At 36.3% G+C, this 25,082-nt stretch overlaps 1 protein-coding gene across 3 annotated transcripts in view; it reads left to right on the forward strand.

Moving 5' to 3' along the window:
• The first annotated feature begins 723 nt into the window (after nt 1-723).
• Nucleotides 724-25,082, forward strand: part of LOC131067789 (ABC transporter E family member 2) — a 71,219-nt gene continuing 46,860 nt past the window's right edge. For all 3 annotated transcript variants that reach the window (XM_058002940.1, XM_058002941.1, XM_059218116.1), the window contains exons 1-2: nt 724-875; nt 1,469-1,579. In XM_058002940.1, the coding sequence (XP_057858923.1) occupies nt 1,477-1,579 (103 nt within the window). In that variant the 5' untranslated portion in view covers nt 724-875; nt 1,469-1,476. The remainder of the gene's footprint in view (nt 876-1,468; nt 1,580-25,082) is intronic.

The raw sequence follows: 25,082 nt of genomic DNA on the forward strand, positions 1-25,082 counted from the left end.
ATTTGATTGGCATTGAAGATAATGCTTTTGCGAAGAGGAGGGACATTCTATGCCCTTAACCTATAGTATGGATGGAGATATGAATAGTTGTCTTGTGGCTACCATAACTCCTAAATAAGCTATATGATCATTAATATAGTCCTCCATGGGTAGTTAAGTTGGATTTAGGTTGCATCCATTGCATAATTAAGTATATATATAAGTTAGAGGTTAATTTATTATCATCATATTGCAAATCATGTTCTAATTGAAGACTTTTAGAAGTTTATCCCTTCAAAAGTCATTTATTGTTTTCAAGTAATAATAAGTATTTTCAACATATTTCATATTATATTCTTCTCTTGTGCAAATTATTTCATTATATGATACCTAATGAAGAATGAGAAATGGTTTGCATTTTCTGTATCACAAGGATAGTAGAAATGGATGAATATTTCATTCTTATAATAGACATCTAAACCAAACAAGATAAAACAATTAAAATAAATTTCATGATAGAATTATTTAAAAAATAAATTAAAATACTGAAAAAATTATTTTCTCAAATTTATAAAAGAAAAACTTGTCTTACAAATCTCTAAACAGTACTAACAACATATCATCAATGATTCCATAACCTTTCAGTCTTATGAATCTAATTTAAATCATTTTATTTCATTTCCCTAAAAAGAAAAAAAGAATTTTTTTTACTTTGCCGAGATATTTGCAAGAAAGAAACTTCCTTCAAACTCTATAAAAATAACCCAAATGAACACTGAAACCCCATGGATACGGAACATAACCTGTTCAAGCGAAAATCTTACCCCGCTTCAGGCTGTTGCCTTCTACTGCTTTGGGGTGCTGTTACACATCGAAAAGAGCATACTAAGAGAAAGGTGAAGATTTTCTGAAATGAGGAAGGAGTGGGGAAATATGTTTTTTAAATCTTTATTGTGGATTGAATATATACTTCTGCAGAGGAAAGGGTTCGAAAGAACTGGGATTCATTAGTCTGTCATTTTATGTCATTTATAGTCTGTAGCTCAAATGTACTTAATTTGATTTGGAACCGAAATATTTATAGGAAGTATGGCTGGCCCAGTGGTTTAGGGTGTGGCTGCTACCAATCCTTAATTCATAAAATCTGCCGAGTTTACCAAAGAGTGAACCTCTCAAAAATTCCTCACAGATATAAAATCTCTTCTCCATGTATTTAAAAACCAATAATTTATAGTTGCGTTAAATAAATGAATAGACTCTCGTAATTTGTTGTTTCAGACAGAGTTTATGTGATCCTTATTAGTCTTTAGTTTTTTTGAACTTAGCCATCCAGCTCCATTTTTATAATTATATTGAACTAAGCCTCCAAGGATCTATTAATATAAAAACGTAATCGAAGTTATTGCAACGTTGTAGAGGAAATATCTGAATGTGTAGGGTTATTTATTGAGATCCGATATTTTTAGGATTTTAATTCTCGGGTTTTCAGCGGACAAAATGACGGATCGGCTGACAAGGATTGCTATTGTTAGCTCGGACCGCTGCAAGCCCAAGAAATGCAGGCAGGAGTGTAAAAAATGCTGTCCTGTTGTCATGACAGGTTTGCTTCATTGTGTTACTCTTTTGTCAATTCAATAATTAATGGTAACAGTAAACATTTCAGTTATAGACAAAAGGATTTAACACAGTATTCTTCCCTCTGTTCACTATTTATCAGGTTTCTAGGTTAACAAGCCTTTGATCATGTTTCTTGTTTCCATTCTTCAAGTTGCTTATCATTTGCAAGCTAAATTACCCATTCTAATGCACACTTTACGACTCCACTCTAAAATCACTGCAATTTGAAGTTAGCTGAATTTTTCTCACAAGTAGAATTTTAGTGGAAATTGCTGATCATTTACTCCTATTTTGTTGTTCAAAATTTGTTTTTACCCTCGTACCTGAACCCCATCTCTCGTGTCGACTCTAGATCAACATTCTTTAAGTGTTTAATTTGCCAATTGGAGTCCTCACACTAGCAGATTTAGGGTCGCATTCACGCCTAGACATGTCATTGTATTCTGTAAGTGTTTAATTTGCAAGTGCTATAAAGGACAAGCCAATAAGCCCTATATACATAAGCGCTGATATAAAGGACAAGTGTCTTTGTAGGATGATGTGTATGCCAATTACCTTACTATCCCTATTCGATGAATTCTGAAGAGCAGCAATTGGAGAACACGAAAGGAAAATGTCCTTTATTGAAAGAGAGCAAATATATGTGAGATTTCTATTATAGTTTCTTCTTGTAGAAAGATTTTGGCTGTACAACCTTCACGCCTCACCTTTTTTCTTAGCCATAATTTCAATTTCTCTATTTATCCTACAACATTTTACTTTTTCCAAGAATCGTATCGCGTTCTAGTTTCCATGAATCTTTTAGCGTTCCAGGTCTATGCTACCTCATTGTATGTGGACCTTTTCATTTGCCTTAATGTTTTGATAAAAAAATTCATTGCTTAAAAGTTTGTGAATTGAATTGATGAATATGTACTATGGTTTGTGTATGAGAATACAAATTTTTTTGGGTTGAGATCCTATGGCATTGTATTTTGCAAGCCAATCAAGTTGTAGTGGATGCTTAGCATCAATCTAGATATTAGTGCAGGAGCATCTAGTTGATTTCATGCCTCCATGAGGCAATTTCATCATTTTGGTTTTTAGTTTCGTGTCTTTGGTATAATAAGGTCTAAGAAGACCATTTCATGAGTATTGGAGTCTAAGTTAGGTCATTAGGTGATTGGAAGTGTTTAGTTGTCATTAAAAATGTCAATGTTGCAAATGTTGTAAAATTGCACAATGTGGAATATGAAGGGTCAATGTAAATCAAGAAGGGGTTACAAAACAGTTGGAATTGATCGAAAATGTATAAATATGGCCTCCAACTCGAATTCCATGGTTGGAGGTCGTTGGAGATGGTGATAATTGAAAATCTTGAAGTTGGAATAAAAATATATCTCTGTTTTCTGCAAATCTGAACATTACCTTGCTGTTTCTTTGTATTGTACATGTTTGTATGAATTGATACTGACTTGGAAACAATTGGGGATGAAATACCATCAAATCTACTTTTTTTTTCCTTTTTGTTTCATTCAATTTCATTGAATTTTGAGGAAGTTAGAACGTTTTAGTGGCTGCAATTCTCAGTTTTCTCTGTAACAGTTCTGTTGTAGTGCTTTGTACGTCCTTGTACAAACCTGTATTGGCTTGAAACCAATGGGAAAAAGAAGGATAAATAAATCTAGTTTCATTTGCTTTTGGTTTGGTTCAATTTAATGAAGATTTGCAGAAGTTATGATCATTTTTGTAAGTATCTGAAACCCTAGTAGGCCTAATTTGAGTCCTGTGTTCCAAAACACCCCCTACCCATTTCAAGATATGTTATAAAACAACCAAATGTGTATCTAGAACTGTGTTTATAATTTTGGTATGAAATCTGGTTTGAATTTTATGGTCGAAAAACCCAATTTGCTGCTACCATGCCTTAGGATCAAGAAATAGGACAGTCAAAATTAGGGTCTGTCCATACAAAACAACCTACCCTAAATTTGGGGTATGTTAAATAAGGCCAAAAAGGGTATCCGAAACTAGTCTTACATTTTGATTATCATTCATGCCTCAAAAGTTATGGGGGAATAGATCCTTCAGGAGGGCTCCAAGGCCTAGTGGTGATTTGTGAAGAAAGTGTGTAGTGTGATGATCCAAATACCCTTCCAAGTTGTTGATTGAGATTTTTTTACATCATTCATACCCTTGCTCTGCATCGGATATAACCTTCATACAAGTTCAAAGAGGCTAAGGCCTTGGGTTACCACTTGTATTACGAGTTTAAATAATCAATAGCTAAGTACGTTTTCCTATCAAGGTAAACAAATTTAGAGGCCTAGAGGGCCAGGGTTTTAATGTGCCTAAGGGATAGCGTTTCTTTGTTGGTGCTGTTTGTTTTGTAAAAACATTGAGGTTGTGCCTTAGGTGCTGTTTATTTTGTAAAAGCATCGAGGTTGTGCCTCAAGTGCTCACCAACAAAGAGATTTCTATGTCGACTCACTATTGTGACCTTAATTAACTTTTGTCTAAACTCTTAACACTCATGCGTGAACCAAAAAATATAGTCCTAACATGTTCATCAACTCACAGCATTGTGGAAACATGAAAAACAGAGTATAGGCAAACAAGATGGAAACCAATACGCCAAGTTTCCTCTGGAGAAGACCCTCATATGGTGGTGGTAGAAAAACTGAGGAAGAGTATGCTATAAGCATGTCTCTCACTATCATAATCATCCTACTAGGTATAACAACACCTTAAGGGCTAAGTGGAGCTTTGACAACGGTTTATGGAGCTCGTTCACACTTATTCTTACCCCTGTGACGTCAAACCTTGAATCTTTCCACTTGCACATGGGATTCCAACAACATTTGAAGGTTTTTAGTTGATCCTAACCTTGACAACTTATGTTTTCAATGGATGTAGTGCTTCTCCCCCGTTCTTGGTGCCAAGAAGGTGAAAATAATTGTGAAATAAATCGTTTTAATTCCAAAACATCTCAAAATTCCACTCACTAACTATATCAAGACAAATTTGCCACTTTAAACAGTATAGAAAAGTTGTGGCATTTGTGATTTCACCACCTGTGCAAAGCGGCTAATCCCCTATTTTACATTTTCCACTTCATACTGATGTTTGCAACTTGAACAAAAGGACACGAACATGTTCCGAACCAGCCTTGCTACCTTCCAATCCACTTTATACACTGCCATGCATCATGAAGCTCAACTTTACAAAGGAAAGAGTCTCGTAGTCTCAACTCCTGAGTTGAACTCTCCACTTGGACATGATTGGTTCAGCATTAGTAACCCAGTTTTTTGGTTCATACCTCTCGCTCCAAGAGTCTTTTGGTCCCAAAAAGCATAGGAATTGATCAAGTGTGGGAATCTTTTCTCCACTTCTTCTTTGGAAGCCCACTTAGCTTTGCTTGGAAGTTACCATTTTTGACCTATCAACAGTGTTTTGTGCTCACGATGGTGGGTCTGCTAACCTTCTTTGGAAGGATAACATCATCTTCTAGTTCTTCTTGTGAAGTATAACATCATCTTCTAGTTCTTCTTGCTCTTTATGTAAAGAATCATCCATGGATGGGAAGACGACATCATCCTCTTCATCCAACAAAGAGGGCTTGAACAAACACAACTTGTCAACATTGATTATGGAGAAAATCTTCATGTATTTGGGCAAATCTGATCTGAAAGCTTTCTGTCCCACCTATCCAAACTATGGTGGAACAGAAAAAAGCCTGCTCTATGATCACAAAAGGACCATACCTTAGAGGTTTGTAATTCCTTGAAGTATACCCTTACTTTATCACTAACATGGAACTTGTGCCCCACCCTATGCTGATCATGTTGCCATTAATGCTTGGCTTGAAGTGCCTTAAGTTTTTCTTGCACTCAAAGATGTATTTGTCTGGCCTTGTCCTTGAACTTGTTATCTTTTTCCACCTCCGAATTCCAATTTCTAAATTTTGTCTTGACCATACCAAAATGGCTAGGTGGCAAATAGCCAAAACAAGCCTTAAACAGAGATAAATTCATGGACGAATGAATGGCCTTGTTATAAGTGTTGTATGCATACCAAATGATCATCCCAACCGTTGGAATTTTACTGATTGGGCTCCTGAAGCAGCTTTACCAATTTATGTTCATTAACTCTATCCATCCATTTGCGGATGGAAAGTTGCAGACCGTTTCAACTTTATATTCATTCTACTCCAATGTGTACATTAAAACTTGCTCAGAAACCTTGCATCTTTGTTTGATATAATGCTTTCTGATTATCCAGAATGTGTCCACACATGCTTGAAGAATAACGCAGCTGCATCACTCCTGATTAATGTCTCTTTGTAAGCCATTAGAACGTGCATTTTAAAGAATTGGGCAACAATAACAAAGATATAGCCATTTCCATGCCTTTCCGTATTTATCCACTTACAAAGTCTATGGAGATGCTCTTCCATGGCCTCTTAGGCACCGGCAAAGGTTGGTGCAGTCCAGGTTTCCAATGGTTGGGCTTGCTTATACTAAACAATTAGCAACTCCTTATAACCTCGGAAAAAGACATACTACTGAAGATTTGTTACTGTTTTGGTCACTCTAAAGTGCCCTGTGACCAATGATGTATGTGCCTTTCTAATGAGCATAAATCTCCTCCTTTAGGCATACAAAGTTTCCCCTGCCTTAATAGAAGCCCATGTAGGATGTGGTAGTCAGTTTTAGGCTCAAATCCATCATACTTATGTCGTATTGCTGTCTGGTACACCTCACTGAAATCATTATCATGCATGTAATCTTCAGTATATACCTCTTTTCCAAAAGACTCCAACATAGTAAGAGTTCTTATTGTAGAGAGAAGAGATGGTTTAGAGAGCATATCCACCACCTTGCTGGTTGCTTCATGCTTATATTTCCTGACAAGATGGAATTATTGCAAGAACCCCATCTACTTGCAATGGTGTTATCATAGTTACAAGATTCACAGACTCTTGTCCAAACTCGACAAGTCTTGAGCCATTTAAGGTATACAAGGTTAACGAAATTGAGACCTGATTACTTGGTGAATTTGCTTAGACCCACCAAACTCAGTGAGTCCTGGCACTAAGATTCAGCTGTAACACTCAGCCATATAAATTAAAAAAATTAAAGCAAAAAAGTAGAAGATTTTAACTCAAACCTAACTCTAAAATGACCTCTAACACTCTCAAAAGACACCTTTTAACTTGCAAGCACAAGGGAGGAGACAAGAAAAGAGTTTTGTTCATAATCCATTGAAATAAAGGCTAGTAGACAGCTTGAGCAGCAAATGTTGATTGAATGCAACTTGAATAGGTATATAGTAGGCCTTAGTGCCTCAGTGCATCTAAAGGAGCTTATGGTTCTAATATCTTGAATTGGATTCTTTTTTTTACTCTTGCAATTTCACAAAGACGAAAAGCATTAAGACCTTAGCACCTTTTGATCACCAAGATCGCGATGTGGGTGAGGTGAGAGCATATGGTGAAAGGATTAAAATAATATTGTAGCAATAAGCTTGTTGGTAGCAAGTTGCACAACTCAATATTGTACAATCTAAACTATTAGAAAATCTGAAAGTAAAGACATGCATATTTTGGTGGCAAGCCTTTTAGATTAATTACAAACAATAACTAAAATGATATAATCTAGTTCTGGCAGCAAGCCTTTCAAAACAATAATAAATTTATTTATAAATTTGGTAGTGAAATGCGCAGATTAACAAAATACAACTTTACAGCTGTTATAATACTAGTTCTGGCAGCAAGCCATCCAGAACACTACAAGTTTCATGCTAAAATGGTGATCTGCACAATTTTAATGTTATTTTAAATTGATGGGTACAACTTCTTCAACAATTAGTTCAATAATATAACTATTAGCAATGAACAAATGTTCCAATATCAGATTCCAAGACCAAAAAGATTTGCATAGCTCCTGACCAAAAATTCAATGTGACTTATTAAAAGGGAACAACTGCAGCTGCATACCCAAGTGAATAAAATTATTGAATATCGAAGAGGTAGTACTTAGAAATAAATTGCAGCACCTCATAAACATGTAAAGTAATCCAACATCATTTATTATATAGTATGGTAGGGTGAAACTCCCTTATACAGCTAGGTAGACAGCAGCGATCCTAGTATATTAAAGGTGTCATTGGAATATTAGAAAGGTACGGTGGCAATTTGGAACATGAAACTTCAATTTGGAATGTATTATGATTCCCTTGGAGATAGTTCAACAGGTTAAAACCAAAGTAATTACTTCTAACAAATGTCATTCAATATGAATTGTCTTCCTTCCTGAATATAATCTGCATAAAATTTTGAGACTTGAATAATTTGTTTGGGCACCGCTGCCTTGTTTCTGGATCAACTTCCTTACTGAATATAATAAAAAATATATATAATACGCTTAAAATAACAAAGAAACCCTTCACAAATAAGGACTTTTGTACCAGATTGGAAATTCAATTCTTAAAAAGCTGGAATAAAATGCAAACTTACACCAGACTCACTTGAATTGAAACACTCTAATGGATACAAGCATAGTTAAAAAACTCGGACTCGGCAATAAATTGGCAGGCCCAAAAATCTGAAAAAACTTGGAGAAAAATTTGGCAACAACTCAAAAATTTAATCAAACATTTTAACATAAATTTTTAAAAATATTTTTCAAAAACACAGATATTACTTTATTTGTTGAGCATATTACTCATATATAAATCAAAATTTGAGTTCAATACATATCATAGACCAAAAACCAGGTCCAACCTCTAAATGGGTTACAATGCCACTTCCACTAGCCATGTCATACGTAGAAGTTGTGTTAGAGATTTTTGGCAAGCTATGTAACAATAATGTATAAGTCTCAAGAGTTATATCCTAATTCCTTGTCACCCCCTCATTGTAATCAAGTTTCTTATTTGACAAATCCCAATAACTAATGGGGATTTAGGAGTGACGACCCTAATAGGGTTGAGGGGTAGTGCCCCTCATGGGGGTTTGGGGGCAACACCCAAAGCATTGTCAAGGGGCAGTGCCCCTGGTGGAGTTTTGGGGGCAACACCCCTAATGGGATTGAAGGGTAGCGTCCCTCATGGTTTGGGGGTAGATTGGACAAGTTTTTTTAACCAAGACCAACTTAAGGCCTTTGAAGCCTTCACCACCAATGAAAATCGCCTTTTTTTAACTGCAAGCAAGAAAAAATAAATTATATGAATTTGTACGAGTTTTTAAAAACAAAAATTGCATTTTTTTGCATTTACTCGCAAGTTTTACAAAAAAACATTGGCGAGTTATCAGGGGATTAACTCACTTGGCAAATAGGCTTGCGAGTATTGGTGAGTTTTGTAAGTACTCAACGAGTTTTGTAACATTGGATACAAGGGTTTTCATTCCCAAGTTCAATATTTATAGTCCACTAGTAATTCTTGATTGAAATTACTCTAAGTTACCGATTTGGGTACGGGTACGGATACAGAATCGGGTACAAAATCGCAGAGTCGACAATTTTTTTTGGGGGGTATGGTACGAGTACGGGTACATCGGTACATATATTTTTAAATTATATATATATATATATATATATATATATATATATATATATATATATATATATATATATATATATATATATATATATATATATATATATATATGTTCAAACATCAAAATTAAAAAATATAAACTGTATCAATGTAGAACTATAAGAAGAGTGATACTCATAAATCCATAATTGCCAATAAATAGAATATTTTGATAGCTCATTCATAATTTGCAAAAATGAAAATACTCAAGTCTCAAAATGTCATTACACAATGCAAATTCAAATTATAATCGATTTTAATATTCATTTTCTTCAGCAGAAGCATCAAGGTCAATCATAATCAATGCCATTACTACTAGCTGTGCCAAGTGTAGAAGCTGGTTCAATTTCAGTTTTCAAATATTTGACAAAATGCCAAATCATTAACAACATAAGGCAAGTGATTTCACAAAACATAAGCAAACAACTGCTACATATGCATAATGTAAATCAACTAAAATCAATCTCAGTAATGCTGATATAAAGTTTACTAACCCTGTGTTCATAGGTATAGCTCACAAATGCAACTGGAATGATATTTAATTGTTTGCTTGCTGGCATATTCTAATAAAAAATGCTGTCACAAAGTTATGAGAGTGAAATTGAGGTTTTAATTTATGAAATTATGCTTGGGTACGGCCCTTGGTACTTCCTGGGTGCTTGGGTTCTTTGTGGGTCCTTCACAGAAGAACCCACAGAGAACCCAGGCACCCAGGAAGAACCCAAGGTCGTACTCGAACCATACCTGAACCCGAATCATACTTGTATCAGGACCCAAGCTAAAATAGAAGAATCCGGTATCTTAGGAATTAGTCACATGAATAAGAGGAAAGCCTTCTAATCCATTTGTCAAAAAGGTTTTTGTCCTTAAGCAAAAAGGGAAACATGTGTTCAATCTCAAGAGAAATGAGGGTTTGATTTCATAATTTGGTAACTATAATATCCTGAATGGAATATTTTATAAAAGCTACTCAACTATATTTCACTAAACAATTTTTAAGGGTTAACTCCAAAATGAATGAATATTATTATTTGCTATATAATTACTAATTCTTTAATGAGTCTGCACAAGTCCTCAAGGGCTTTCCAAATTGATGTAGTATTAGAAAAAACCTAAGTTACTAGTTCGTGTTCGGGTACACGAACCTAGTTCGTAGGTTCGGATAAAATTATTTTTGCTCTTTGGGTTTGTGGGTCAAGTCCATCCATCCATATACATATGTGCGCACACACACGCACACACACGCACACACACATATATACACACACATATTATATGCAAAAATTTAAAGAAATATTCAGAATTATAAAACTAAATACATTTAATAGTATGCTACTTCATCGTTGATCAATGTGTGAGGAGAACTGAATGATGCAAAGGGTGCTTTTAGGGACATTTTAGGGTTTTTGGATGCAAAAAAAGGTTACAATGTCACTTCCACTAGCCATGTCATACGTAGAAGTTGTGTTCGAGATTTTTGGCAAGCTATGTAACAATAACGTGGAAGTCTCAAGAGTTATATCTTGGAGAACCCAAACGCCTTGGTATGTACCCAAGGCGTACCCAGGCGAACCCGGTTCGGGTGCGTGGACCAAAGGTGGCGAACCCGATAACATAGGAAAAAACCTTAGTTGGTCTAATGAACAATGGGTAATTATACTATCTGGCTCTATACTTTTACTATAGATTATCATCCTTGAATCACTTATCATACAAACTGGTGTGATTTGAAAGGATATTTTAATGATCTCTTCAAGGAGATGTCTTCAATGCATTGAATTTGCTACTAGTTTGGATTGTTTAATTAGTCCTAAACACTACAAAAAGTCACTTCAAATCTGTCATAATATGAATTTGGATGAGTTTTTAACACAAAAAATCATGATTTTTTGCATTTACTTGTGTGTTTTTTAGGAAAACATTTTTGGCAAGTTATTGGACAAATAACTTGCTTGGTAGATTGTCTCGTGAGTACTTGACGAGTTCATGGGCTTTTGCCTGAGTACGTCCAGGGTACCACCTGGGGGCATAAGTTTCTTTTGGGTTAGGGAGCCTAGGTGCCCAAGTGATACCCTAGGTGTACTGAACAACGAACTTTGACTGAACCTGTATGCAAACCTGAGGCTAAATAACCGCACCCAATAACATAGATTTTTCAATCAAAAGATTGAAAATTCAGCATTCATTATTTGTAAGTATTTTAATGGATGCTTTGAGAAGATTTTGATGATCTTCAAATTTGAGTTGCAATCAAAGGACGTAGATGAAAACAACTAAATATAGGATTATATTTTATATGTATTGAGGTGTATCACACATGCTTAATGGTATGAAGCAAGCATTGTAATTGATTGTGGCTCTGAAGCACATTAATTAGCTAATAGTAAGCTACCTTTTGTCTAAGTGAAGAAGATTACTATGGTCTATGGTGGTTGATAAAGATTGGAAACAATGTTTTGATGTAAAAGGCAGATGGAAAAACTTCTAAATCCATGATTTTTTATATTGCTAATTGTTTACAAATACTTTTTTCACATGATTATCAACATGAGACCCATACAAACTTTAGCGAGACTAAAAATGAGACTAATGTCAACTCCTTTGGAACAACCACACTAGAAGCCACATATGTAAGACCAAGATTCACAACTAGAAATCGACTTATTTAGGAACCACATCCACACTTAGAATTCCATATTAAATGTTCCTTTGGGATTTGAACTTGGATCTCCACAAGTACAACTCAATGCTTTAACCAATTATGTTCAACCCCTTGGACAAATCCATGATTTTTCAAAAACGAGTTTATGGTTTTACAACCTAAAATGCTTGAGCAATAAGACAATTGAACAAATCCAAACTAAGGTTTTGGGTTTTGGTTAAGTCTACGAATTTAAGAATTGGGTTTTGAGATGCATCATCTGCCTTTAATGAGTTTTATATATGTGTGATCTCTAAAATTATTGATTGTTGGTAGCCAATTGAAGACATCTAATTGATCAAGGGGAGCTAGTTTTGTTATTGGGTATCAGAAATGCAAGCCTTGAGATAAAAGTTATTTGTTATACATTTTCTAAATCCTGATTTGAAATGACTCTTTGGCTGCAAGCTTCAACTATTGGAATGGATCTTTTATGTACCAAAATTCTTTTTAAATTATCAAGCAATATTCTTTGAAAACCAACACAAACTTGACTTGCACAACACAACCCAACTTACATGCAACTTAAGCAAGATATCCAGTGTTGGTATCTTTTGGAAAAACCAAAAATTCCAAATGGAAGGGACAATGACAAGGAGTTGAGTTTAAAGGGACCTCAAATATAGCTTAAAAGAATCAGAAAAGAGAAGAAACTCATATATCAAAAAATGGAGTATATGTAAATTCAACTTAGGCAACAAAAACCCTTGGAATTCTTGGCATGTATTTTGAGAATGAGAAGAGGCTTAAATATGCAATTCTCATCAAGTTGATGATTTTTTGTTCCAAATATATGATGCAGGAGCATCCAGGGTGTAGGAGCAATCTTGCATCACCCAAAAAAAGATATATTGTATTTTCCTTTTGTTTTGTGGTTTTTCTTTTTAGTTTTCTTGGAGCCCATTATGATAGTTGCACTATATAAGACGTATAGAAGCTAAAAGTAGCCACAAATAGTCACACGCTATTTTCAGGACTTTTGCTCATTTGGGGTCATATGAACATGAAAATTGGTCCCAAGGAGTGAAATTGAAAAATAAGATGATTGGTGAATGAATCATCTCAATATCATGTATGGTTTAAAAGATATCAAAGTTTTGTCTCGAGTAATTTCTCCAATGAATCTTAAAACTCAAAATTGAAGACCTTAGAGGCCCCAAAAAGGTTCAAAATCCAAACTAATAGGTAGATCTCTTTGCAAGCTTCCCAATGATATGTTCTAATAGTGAATCGAACATCCAAGTCAAAAGTTATGGCTCCTGGAAGTTGTGCCACCAAAACTCATGTTTCAATGAAACTCCACCTAGGTGGGAAAAATGAACCGCATTCAACACATGAACCGATTGTTTGGTTATATCCTGAAGTTCAGCATCATCTGTTCAAATTGAGCAATGGAGGGTTAAAACTTTAGAATGTTCAGGACCTAGAATCTGCAAGAAAGAATTTGATAAGAAAAAAATTGAAACAGTTAAAAAAACATGTCAAATTTTTTGAGCAATAAAAAGAACCAAGAAACATATAGAGAAATAGATGCCATGGATTAAAAAATATCACCAAATAATGGCACCATCTCTTTTTATTCTCACATTACCCTTTGCAATAGAGGGCCAGCTAGTTTCCCTTGCTTATAGTACACACCACAGGGATAAACAGTCATTACCATTTTTCTTTACCTCTTGAGATATTGTCAATCATGGCTGCTAGGACTTAGGAGTACTCTGCTAGTGATCTGAATTATGGACTCAGAGGACAATGCCTGCCATACAACCTGCAATATTGTAAATTCTACAACATACGATTTTATAACAGCAAATTCAAAAAGAGATGTATGCAGCTCCAAAAGATACTTTATTTTGTTTGAAATCCAGTTTATACAATTCGAACAGAATTCCAAGAGCCACCACATCCCTCTAGAATTCTAAATAATAGTTTGAATATGAATAAAATGACAACAAATTCACATTTTTCAAAAAAAACATGTATTTTTACTGTCCCAACTTGGTGGGGTCATAACATTCTGCTTAGTCATCAAAATTTGAATTTGTTTACACTGTTGGAAAGATCTCCAAGAGCGCTAATTTCAATCACATAAAATCATTGCCTTTGGATAACAATTATTAGGGATTGACAATGGTTTTGATCCCAAATTCTACTTCGAACGCCTATGAAAATGCAAATTACTAAAACGTAAAAAATACCAAAAAATTTGATTTTTCGATATTTTTCATTTCTGCTTGTATCATTGCCATCCAAGTGCTCTTGAATTATTACCAAATCAGCTTGCCGGTAGGGTTAGCCCAAATTTTTTATGGACCTTTTTACAGTGATTGGTAAGAACTAGAGCATTCTTTTGTTCCTGACTTTCAAATAGGCCAGTTGTGATCTATGCCTTTTGTCTCCATCAGCTGCCTTCATGGGTTTTTATTAGTTTCATTGCGAGGCTTTCCTCTATATGGTAGCAGGTTTGAATAGTAGGAATTAATAGATGAAAGTTAAGGAACTAATCCATAGAACGAAGGATAATGAGAAAACCAATAAATCAAGAAAGGACGCTTCATGATCTCAAATGAATGTTAAGTTGCTAAAATATGGAGATGGCAACTCAAGAAATCATGATATCATGCTAGATTATGTTGATATTAAATAAATATAAATATGATTGTTGTGTAAATTTAAATTATTCAATCAATAAAAATAACTATGAATAAAGAGGGGACATCAAACAAACAGATGTTCAGCTACAACTACTATCATTTTTTATTAAATTATGATCTGTAGTGTGCATGATGAATAAATTGAAAAAAGGATAAGTTTGTGCTTTTAATGAATATTTCTTTCATATGTCCCCCGTTTATGGGGTTGGGCAGGTTGATTTACCTAGAGCTATCAAGAAAGATGTCAAATGAATCCCCCTAGATATAGGATGGATTAAGATCAATTTTGATGGAGTAGCGGATGGCAATCCAAGGAGGGCAAGGGTGGGTTGTGTAATTAGAAATAAGGAAAGATACTAATGATGATAGAAAAGAGACTGAGGATAGCAACCAATAAGAAGGCGCAATTTCAAGTGGCTCTTCTAGGTTTGATGTCAGGTAGGAAATTAAAATGTGATAAAATCCACTTGGAAGAAGACTCACAACTCGTACTCAATGCTATAGAAATAGGGCATACATTGAACTGGAAGCTAGGCAAGTGGCTTAGGTAAATTAAGGAAGTCTTAATTATTTATTAAGGCTTTGTAATATCCCACGTGTTTAGAGAGGGGAATGAGTTGGCAGATGATGTTGCAAAGGTGGCAGTGGGCATGATTGTAGAGTTTATAGATGTCAAATTGCTAGAAGATTAGCACTAATTTCACGGAGTTTATGTTGGATCACAAACTCATATTAATTTTTTAAGCCAAGTGGTAGGGATGACAAACATAATGAAACGACTAGTGAGGCGAGGGGAAGTACACGAGCAACTAGCCTAATGATGATACTGACTTTGTAATGAGGGAGTAGGTGAGAAACACTACATTGTATCATCGAACAAGGAGAGATAGATACAATTGTGTGTTTGAGAGCAAGGAAGCAACAAATGGGTTTCTTTGAAGACATCCGAACAAAGGCTCAAAAAACTTAATTCTTTATGGAGCTCAAAATGATAGGAAATCCAAATTTTCCCCCAAAACAACTGGTTAAATTTCTATAGGAATTGAGAATATTTGTCATTTCACACAATACATTAGTCTTTGTTGGGGGTGCATCCCTAGGGATTATATGCCTATTTTGGACATCCAAGATGTTTTGGAGATGAGGGAGTAGGGGGATGAGGACACACCCCCACAATCCCCTCCTTTTTTGCTAAAATTGGGGATGCCATGGCATCCTTTCACGCCTACCAATTTTAAATAGAACAAAAATGAATAAAACTTTCCAATATAAAAACATGGAAGGCTTCATTTGAGCTTATTTTAACTGAGATCAAACCTTCTTAGGTGTAGGCAAGAGGAGACAGGAAATCTAGATTGCCTTCTAGATTTAGCAAAGTGAAGTTGATAATGCTTACCTCCTAGGATGTGTCTTGTGATTCAATTCAATTTGCATAAGAATTGGGAAGACTTGTTCCACTTCCATTGAGCAAGTAAATTTTGTGATTCTTTTACCAAGTTTTTTTTGAGCAAAATCAATTTTTTTTCTTAGACAAAATCTAGCTAAACCAAAATGCATCCACAAACAAAAGGATAAACATATGTCTATGGTACACATTTTACCTTACAAAAGCAAGAATGTAAATAGGAGGGAATCATTGGTTAGAAGCATGCAATTAAATAGATGATCATTAATGAAAGTTGGGGATGTATTGTATGGAAAGAAAATTCGCGATCTCATCTTATTAGTGTTGTGTTGACGTGTTTTTTATGACGACGTCTAACACAGAATAAAGTTACCAACGGTCACCTTACTCTCTCTTGATCAAGGTTAGGCCGTATGCTAAGATTGCAAAAAAGATCAAAAGAATTACTCCAAGGTTCCTTTATGCAACGGACGTGACTCAATTGTCTGATGTGTTTTACTAGTAATCCAAGGGGCCTTACGTTTGAATCGTTCTTTCACTCTTTCGTTGTGGCTTGGAACTTCATCATCGGATATGGTGATTTTGTGATGCTTTTGCTTCAAAATCAACTGAAACTAAAGGTGAAAGGGTTAGAGGATCTACATCTACTCCTAAGGGCAATGATATCAATGAATAGTGCTTTGGTGGACAAATTCCAGATAAACCAAGCTTTGCTTTGCCAAGATCAACTACAACTCCGCAAGAACCGGTGCAATCTTCTGAGGATGTTGGAGGATTTTCAAATCGAGAAAGTGCATTTGAACACCCAAAATGGCACAATCCAAACGACTATCCACAATCAAACTTAGCACGAATTTAGGGGCTCAAACTAACTTTACATTGCAACTTACAATCACCAAGATGCAAAAAGTATGAACCATGGAAATTCATCGAACACCATTACATTCTCCATTGAAATCAAAACACTATACTACTACTCTAAGTGAGCAAGGTGAAACCATGCAAGCTTTGAAAAAATAACTTAAGTGGACACCATCAAAGAACAATGTTTCACTGTTATTATCTCAAAACTTATCGCAACAATTTCATACAAGTCTCCCTCCTTTTACAAATGAGGGGATCACCCCTTTATATTGGCTTCACGCCTTGGCTACATGCAAAACCCTAATTAGGGTTTTCCCCAAAAGATTCTCCACTCATGATGCAACAAGGTGGGAATCGACCATATACAATTAATTTTACGTGCCCCAAAATGGCATCCTTTGTGCATTAAATGCACCATTTCTTTCAAATTCGGCCAATGTGCATTGAATGCGCCATCACTTCCAAATCAGGTACATGCAATAGATGCTCCAACACTGCATTAAGTATGACGGCTGCCATGCAAAAGGAATCTACCATAACACCTTAAATGTGATGGCTACATGCAAAAAAGGTGCTCCATTAATTCAACATGTGCTGACCTGGCTACCACTTGGCAAGAAACCCTTGGAGAGAGAAAATTTCATCTGGGAGGAATTTTCTTAGAAGTTTTGAATTTTCCTTGTTCCAGGGAAGCTTTTTCATCAATTTTGCACATTTCCTATTTTTTAGGAAAATTTTCAATTTAGGGTTCCAAGGTCCAGGAGAGAAAATTCTTTCATGAATCCAAATCTATCATCATTTTGAAATTCGGATGATTTTTGATGCCTGAAAATGGATTTTTCAAAAATTTTCTTTGGGGGGGAATTTCTTATTCAGTTCATCCTTGATTCCTTCCTTGCCTAAGAAATTTTATCTTCAATTCATCCTTGGGTGTGATTTCTTCCTTGCTTGGAATTTCGTCTTGAAGGAAGGAATTTCCAACACTTAGTCAATTTTTCACCTTTCCTGGAATTTTGTCCTAAAGGAAGGAATTTCCTTAGTCAATTTTTCACCTTTCCTGAAATTTTGTCCTAAAGGAAGGAATTTCCAACACAACGCCAAATTTTCACCTTTTCCAGGAATACTGTCGTGAAGGAAGGAATTTCCATCACTTAGCCAAATTTTCACCTTTCCTAGAATTTTGTCCTAAAGGAAGGAATTTCCAACACTTAGTCAATTTTTCACCTTTTCCAAGAATTCTATCGTGAAGGAAGGAATTTCCATCACTGAGTCAAATTTTCACCTTTCCTGGAATTCTGCCCTGAAGGAAGGAATTTCCCACACTTAGCCAATTTTTCACTTTTTCTAGAATTCTATCCTAAAGGAAGGAATTTCCAACACAACCAATTTTTCACTTTCCTCAAAGGAAGGAATTTCCAACACTTAGTCAATTTTTCACCTTTTCCAAGAATTCTATCCTAAAGGAAGGAATTTCCATCACTGAGTCAAATTTTCACCTTTCCTGGAATTCTGCCCTGAAGGAAGGAATTTCCCACACTTAGCCAATTTTTCACTTTTTCTAGAATTCTATCCTAAAGGAAGGAATTTCCAACACAACCAATTTTTCACTTTCCTCAAATTTTGTCCTGAAGGAAGGAATTTCCAACACTTAGTCAATTTTTCACCTTTCCTGGAATTTTGTCCTGAAGGAAGGAATTTCCAACACTTGGCCGAATTTTCACCTTTTCCAAGAATTTTGTCGTGAAGGAAGGAATTTCCATCACCTAGTCAATTTTTCACTTTCCTGGAATTTCTTCTCTCAGGCGCAATTCTTCCCCGAGGAAGGAATTTTTTGAATGTTGAACCTTTCTTCCTGAACCTTGATTTTTACGTCTTGCTTCCAACTATGGGCACATTTTGGAACTAGAAAAGAAATTTTGGAAACTTGTACCTTGAGGAAGGAATTTTTGTGCTCTTCGAATTTGTTGGTGTAATTATTTATTTATCTTGGATATAATTACACTTTACTTGAGTTTACTTAGTTACATGCATAACATTGTAGTTTGCATATGAGACACTTAGGGAGATGTGCATACATTGGGAGTGTGTATGTAGGAGAAATTCCACCTTTTATGGTGTGATCTTGTTGTTATATTCCACCTTCGGTGGGTGATCCACCTCATGTGGAATATTTTACTATTTCTCCTACCTATCCCTACCTACCCTTGCATCTCATTGAGCCACATGTCATCATTGTGTGCTCTCGTCTCTTAGCCTTGCCTTTATAAGCAGGCTCATCTACATTGTATGTAATTCCTGATGATCCAGTTGATCTCCTTTGCATCTTGATAGGAATACAATTTATTCTTGTCATATTTTATCTCTCTTGTCATTGTGCTATCTTTGGGTCTCTTTGATCTTGGTTGCTTCAAGCATAATCTCACATGGTATTAGAGCAGTTGGAGCACCATTGCATAGCGTTTGGAGAGATTTTATTGCGTTTTTTAAGGAGGTCAAGAGGTAGATATGAGGAGTAGCATCTTATAGAGGCATCCTACACCAAATCTGACCTCACCATTCCGTTCAGGTGGCCATTTCCATGAATTTTGACTATAAATTCGTTTATATTTGGTGGAAATCAGATTTGGGGCATTGGAGAAATTTTTTTGCCCTATTGGGCAGTAACGGTACGATTTTTTTATATAAAAAAATTAAATTAAATTTTTTTCTGCGAAATTTTTAATTAATTCTTATTTTTCATTTTGTAGTTTTTTATTTCATAAATTGTAAAAGTTCTATTAAAAATAAAATAAAAAAAAATTATTGTTTTACGGGGGGGTTTCCCCCCCTCCCAACACCCGACACCCCGTACTGCACTCTCTGCAGGGACCATCGTATTGCAGCTCTGACGCTCGTAGCAATTTTCTCTTGCCCCCACACAGCGTGGTCCTACTTCGCCGAACATTCTTCCTCCGACAGCCCCTAACACCATGCTCATCTGCTCCAGGTTCTTCCATACCTTTAACAGCACCTCTGTTGTTGTTCTCGGCTACCACCTGGGACTGCTCCTTCCAACCCTTCCTCAGCATCGTCGCTGACACTCTTCACTGTTCTCCGACCGTTGCCTGCTCACCGCCGCTCGTGCCGACTACTTCTCGCGGCGCTCAATCCTGGACCGCCCTGCTTCTTGTCCCGCCCGCCGCTAAAACGTCAGTCCACGCAACATCCCTTTCTCACACAACGCCAACTCAGTGGACAGGTGGCCTCTGTTTATTGCGCCACGCAGACGGTACGGATGCCTAGTCAGGTTCCATGCAGCCTGTACACATCAGCGCCACACCATTGTACGGACAGTCTAGCCAGCAAAACATGTCATCTTTTTCGTACATGCACGTCATCGTACGTATTGAATCATATTCTGACACGTCAATAGTCCGTACTGTACGAACGGGCCAATCAGGTAGGGAGGTGAAGCTTTGGCGACGACCATACGATTGTCAAATTTAATCGGGTGGTTTGCTAACGTCATCACATTTTTGAAATTTTTTTGACCCCCTCTCATTGAGCTTTTCAGTTTTGCAGTTCAACTTTGGAAGGCCATATCTTGCTCATTTTGGCTCCTTTTTTAGTGCAATTTTTATTGAAATGGGCTAATTTTTTGTGTACTTTCACATGGTGGTGTTATTTTCTGATTTGGGTGGACAAATGTTTCAAAAAATTCAGTTTTTGGTGACTATACTTGTCCAATCCCTGTTTCTGCAACTTCCGGAACTCCATTCGGGCTCATACTAACTCCTTTTCAGGTGTTGTTTTTTTTTAAAGTGCATGAGTTTTCGTCTACTTTCATAATTTGCTATCAGTTTGTAGAGATTTTGGGTGGAAATTGTACTTTCAGCATATGGTCTTTTTGGTCAATTTGGCACTTGTATTGCATAGATCTATATTTTTGGTCTTTTTGCATTGTAGTTCTAAGCCTATTGGAGCAGTTGTAAAACAAAATCAGAAGTCCACTTTGCCATTGTTTGCAAGTGGCCTATTGTACACGCACTACATATAAAGTGCCAAAATCATCATTTTTTTTTTTTTTTGTGGGGGGGGTGTCTTTGATTGAGTGAATTTGGGGGGGTGTCTCTTGTTCTTTTGCTCTCTTGTGTTCTTTCATTTTGCTGCTATGGGTTCTCCTAAGTTTCCTCTCTCAACTCCACATAATTATGCTACTTGGAAAATTGATGCATGGAGTAAACTTATGGAAAAATGATTAACTCATTACATTGATGGAACTATTGTTGCTCCTGCTGATCCCAATGGTCACTTGAATTGGCTCACTAAGAACATCATGGCAATTGGTACCTTAAGAAAGTATGTATCAAAAGATCTCATCTTTCATATTGAGAAATGTACTTTAATTAAGGATGCTTGGCAAAAGTTTCAAGACTTGTATGGTCAAGTTGATGAGATTAGGGGATATCAAATTGATAGTGATCTCACCATGTTAGATCCCAAAACTTTGATACAATACAAGATTATGTCATTAAGGCAAAAGAGTTGAGGGCACAACTCAAGGATTGTGGCATTGATAAGAAGGATACTCAATTGATCTTCAATTTGATGGGCAAGCTTCCACAAAAATATACAACATTTGTTTCTAGTTTCCAAACCCATAGGATGACAATGGGTTCAAGCTACACAATGCCTACATTTGATGCTTTCACCGACATGTTGATGATGGAACAAACTAAGTTGATAAGCATGGGCATTCTTAAGACTTGTAAGTCTCAAGCATATGTGGCAACTCAAGGGAACAAAGGAAATCAAGGAAAGGACAACTCAAACAAGAAGAAAGGGCAATCGAAGCCTAAGGACAAAGCACCACCTTCTCCACAACAAGGAGATTCATCCTCTTCCAAGAAGGACAATTCACCAAAGAAGGAGAGACCTACATGTGCCTATTGTAAAAAGGTTGGTCATGAGGAGCGTCATTGCCATTTTAAGAAGATTGATGAGCTCCTCCATATCCTCAAAAAGAACAACATTGATTTACCTAATGTCTCACTCTTTTGGGACAAGAAATGGGCAAGCTCTTTGTGCTACTACAAGTCATGATTCAGGGAGATGGCTTCTAGATTCAGGGGCTTCTCATCATATGGCATCTTCGCAATCTATGTTTTCTTCATTTGAGCCTTGCACCATGCTGCAAATTTTGATGGCCAACCATACATACATGGATGTGATTGGGAAAGGAACTATTGCTATTGGGGATAACTCCTTCAATGATGTGTTGTGTGTACCCCATTTGACAAACAATCTTCTTTCCATCTATCAAATCACACATGGAGCAACAAAGAAAATTGTGGAGTTCACACCTGAGTCAGTTATCATTAGAGACTTGGAGAGTAGAGCTATTATTGTGACTGGGGTTGTGGATCATGCATCTCGATTATATTCCTTTTCAGATTTTGTTCCTATTGATGAGGATGATTTTACATATGATGATCACACTTCTTGTGATGATTCAGATTTTGAGAACTTTGGGTACTTGAACTGGGGATCACACATGTGACCCCGTTCTTGAGCCTTGCATTTCATCTCCTCTGCTTGATATCACATCACCTATTGCACCAGATGATGCAGATGATGCGACAATTTTGCCTTCTAGTGATTCAGTGTAGCAAGATATATCTTGTCTTCCAGCTTCAATTGATTGGGATGACTACTTGATAGACATTGCAGGTTTGTTTGTGGAGTCCTACATTGCAGATTTGGGAGACATCATTAATGATATTCATCTTCTCTTTGATGAAGATGATCCTTCTTTGATTGTTGCGAGGGAACACTCTAACCCTCTTGTTCATTCTCTACACGATCATTCTTTCGAGGTTGACATGATTGTCGATTCTTATGTACAACAGTTGGAGGAGGTCTCTTTATCTTTAGAGGAGATATGTGAGTCTTTGGATCTTGTTCTACATTCTTCTCCAGTATATCTTGGAGTGCCTTTTTTAGCACTGTGGAGCAGTTCACCACCTTTGGAGGGGGCAACTTTCAGCATCGACATGGAGACACTTGAGCAGTTTTCAGAGACTTCATTCATCATGAGTTTTTTTCCTTCATCTTCCCTTCATGATTGGGGAGACTTCATGGATACACCTTTGGTTTTGTTTCTTCCCAAGGGGAGGAACGTTGTTCGACGTTCATGGAGCATTTTCTTCATTCGTTTTCGAGCTTCTACCATTGGTGCAGATTCTTAGGGAGATGTGCATACATTGGGAGTGTGTATGTAGGAGAAATTCCAACTTTTATGGTGTGATCTTGTTGTTACATTCCACCTTCGGTGGGTGATCCACCTCATATGGAATATTTTACTATTTCTCCTACCTACCCCTACCTACCCTTGCATCTCATTGAGCCACATGTCATCCTTGTGTGCTCTCTTGTCTCTTAGCTTTGCCTTTATAAGCAGGCTCATCTACATTGTATGTAATTCTTGATGATGCAGTTGATCTTTTTTGCATCTTGATAGGAATACAGTTTATTCTTGTCATATTTTATCTCTCTTGTCATTGTGCTATCTTTGGTCTCTTTGATCTTGGTTGCGTCAAGCATAATCTCATAGAATTCATCATGTCCATAGGGAGCTTTTTGACCAATTTTTCAAATCTCCTTTTTTTAGGAACTTTCGTAAAATTTAGGCCCTAGGTCTAGGAGAGAGAAAATTCCCTCACAAACCCAAATCTGCAAAAATTTTGAAATTCGGATGAGATTTGGTGTCTAAAAATGGATTTTTAAAATTTTTTCCTGAGGGGATTTTCTGCTTTTTCAATCCATTCCTAACCTTCAATTTCCCCTTTGCCTTGGAAAATTTCCACTCTTGGCCGTGGAATTCACCTGGTGATGGATTTTACGTCATTTCACGAATTCCATGGCACATGGATTTTGGTGCCCTCCAGACCACTTGGGCACTAGATTGACCTCAAGCAAGAACTCTTTACAACTTCATAAATTCCTGGCTACCTCACTTTGGTGCCCTTTGACTGATTTGGGTGCTAGATTGACCTGGTCCTAGATTTCCTTCGTCTTTCATGAATTCCTGACTACTCAATTTTGGCACCCCAACTGCTTCCTTGGGCAGAATTTTGACCCAATCTTAGATTTTATGTAATTTTATGAATTCCACAACACATGGATTTTGGCGCCCTCCTAACTCCTTGGGCGGAATTTTGGCTTGGTCCTGGAGTTTATGTAATTTCAAGAATTCCAGGAGACATGGATTTTGGCGCCCTCCAGGGAATTGAGCACCATTTCATAGTGGTCAAGGATTTTACATCCTTTTCATGAATTCCGAACCACAGATTAGGATGACATGCTTGGATTTTGAAGTGATTTTCCGACTTAGGTGATTTTCAAGCTTTCAATTCCTGGACTGAATATCCACACAGCCAAATTTTGATCACTCTGCCTGCTCTTTGACTATTCGGATTTAGAAATGATCGTGCATATTTGGTCTTCAGTGTTAGCCTACAAGGACCTGCCACAAGTAGACTTTCCAAAAATAGAAACTTTTTTCAAACTGTTAGTATTAGAGCAAAACAAGATGCAAGGACACTTTCTAAAAATAGAAACTTACTAAAAATAGAAACTACTAAAAATAGTAAGTTTGATTTTTGGTGAAATGAAGACATTTTGGGAGGCACTGAAATCCCTTAAAAATAAGAACTTTCTAAAAATAGAAAGTTTCTTAGAATTCGCTCAAATTTCACGTGTCGGTTCCTTAAAGGGCACTGATGCCAATTCTATGTTTAGTTTTTCAAAAACCCTAAAATAAACCCCTAAAATCTAGGATTGAAAGGAGAAACCCTAAAACTCTCGAAACAAGCCCTAGACTTAGCCAAAATTGCTCAAATGAAAAGCAAACTAGATCAAATTGGGCCCACTCACTTGCAGACTTGGAGCACTGACGAGACTGCCAAGAAAAGACCCAACAAACAAAAGCCAAAAGACCGAGAGGGCCTAAAAATTTGAATGTAAGCTAAGAACCTAGTTCTAGAAGAGATCTCACTACTTATGTGTGTGAGGCTGCCCACAATAAGAGATCATTAATTTGAATCCATTTTAGACTAACATTGACTCAGTTACCTACATGGTGGCTCCCTTCAATTGTAGAGAAGTTGTCAAGATTTATATAATTTGCATGCACTCATGTTTCTATTTTTATTTGATGATATATTTAAATGATCACTTTTAAAAAATTTAGCTTCTTTTTGTTTATTCGAGTTAGATTTAGGTTTTTTTATTTATTTGTATTGTT

Source organism: Cryptomeria japonica, chromosome 3 (assembly GCF_030272615.1).
Source record: "Cryptomeria japonica chromosome 3, Sugi_1.0, whole genome shotgun sequence".
Classification (NCBI taxonomy): domain Eukaryota; kingdom Viridiplantae; phylum Streptophyta; class Pinopsida; order Cupressales; family Cupressaceae; genus Cryptomeria; species Cryptomeria japonica.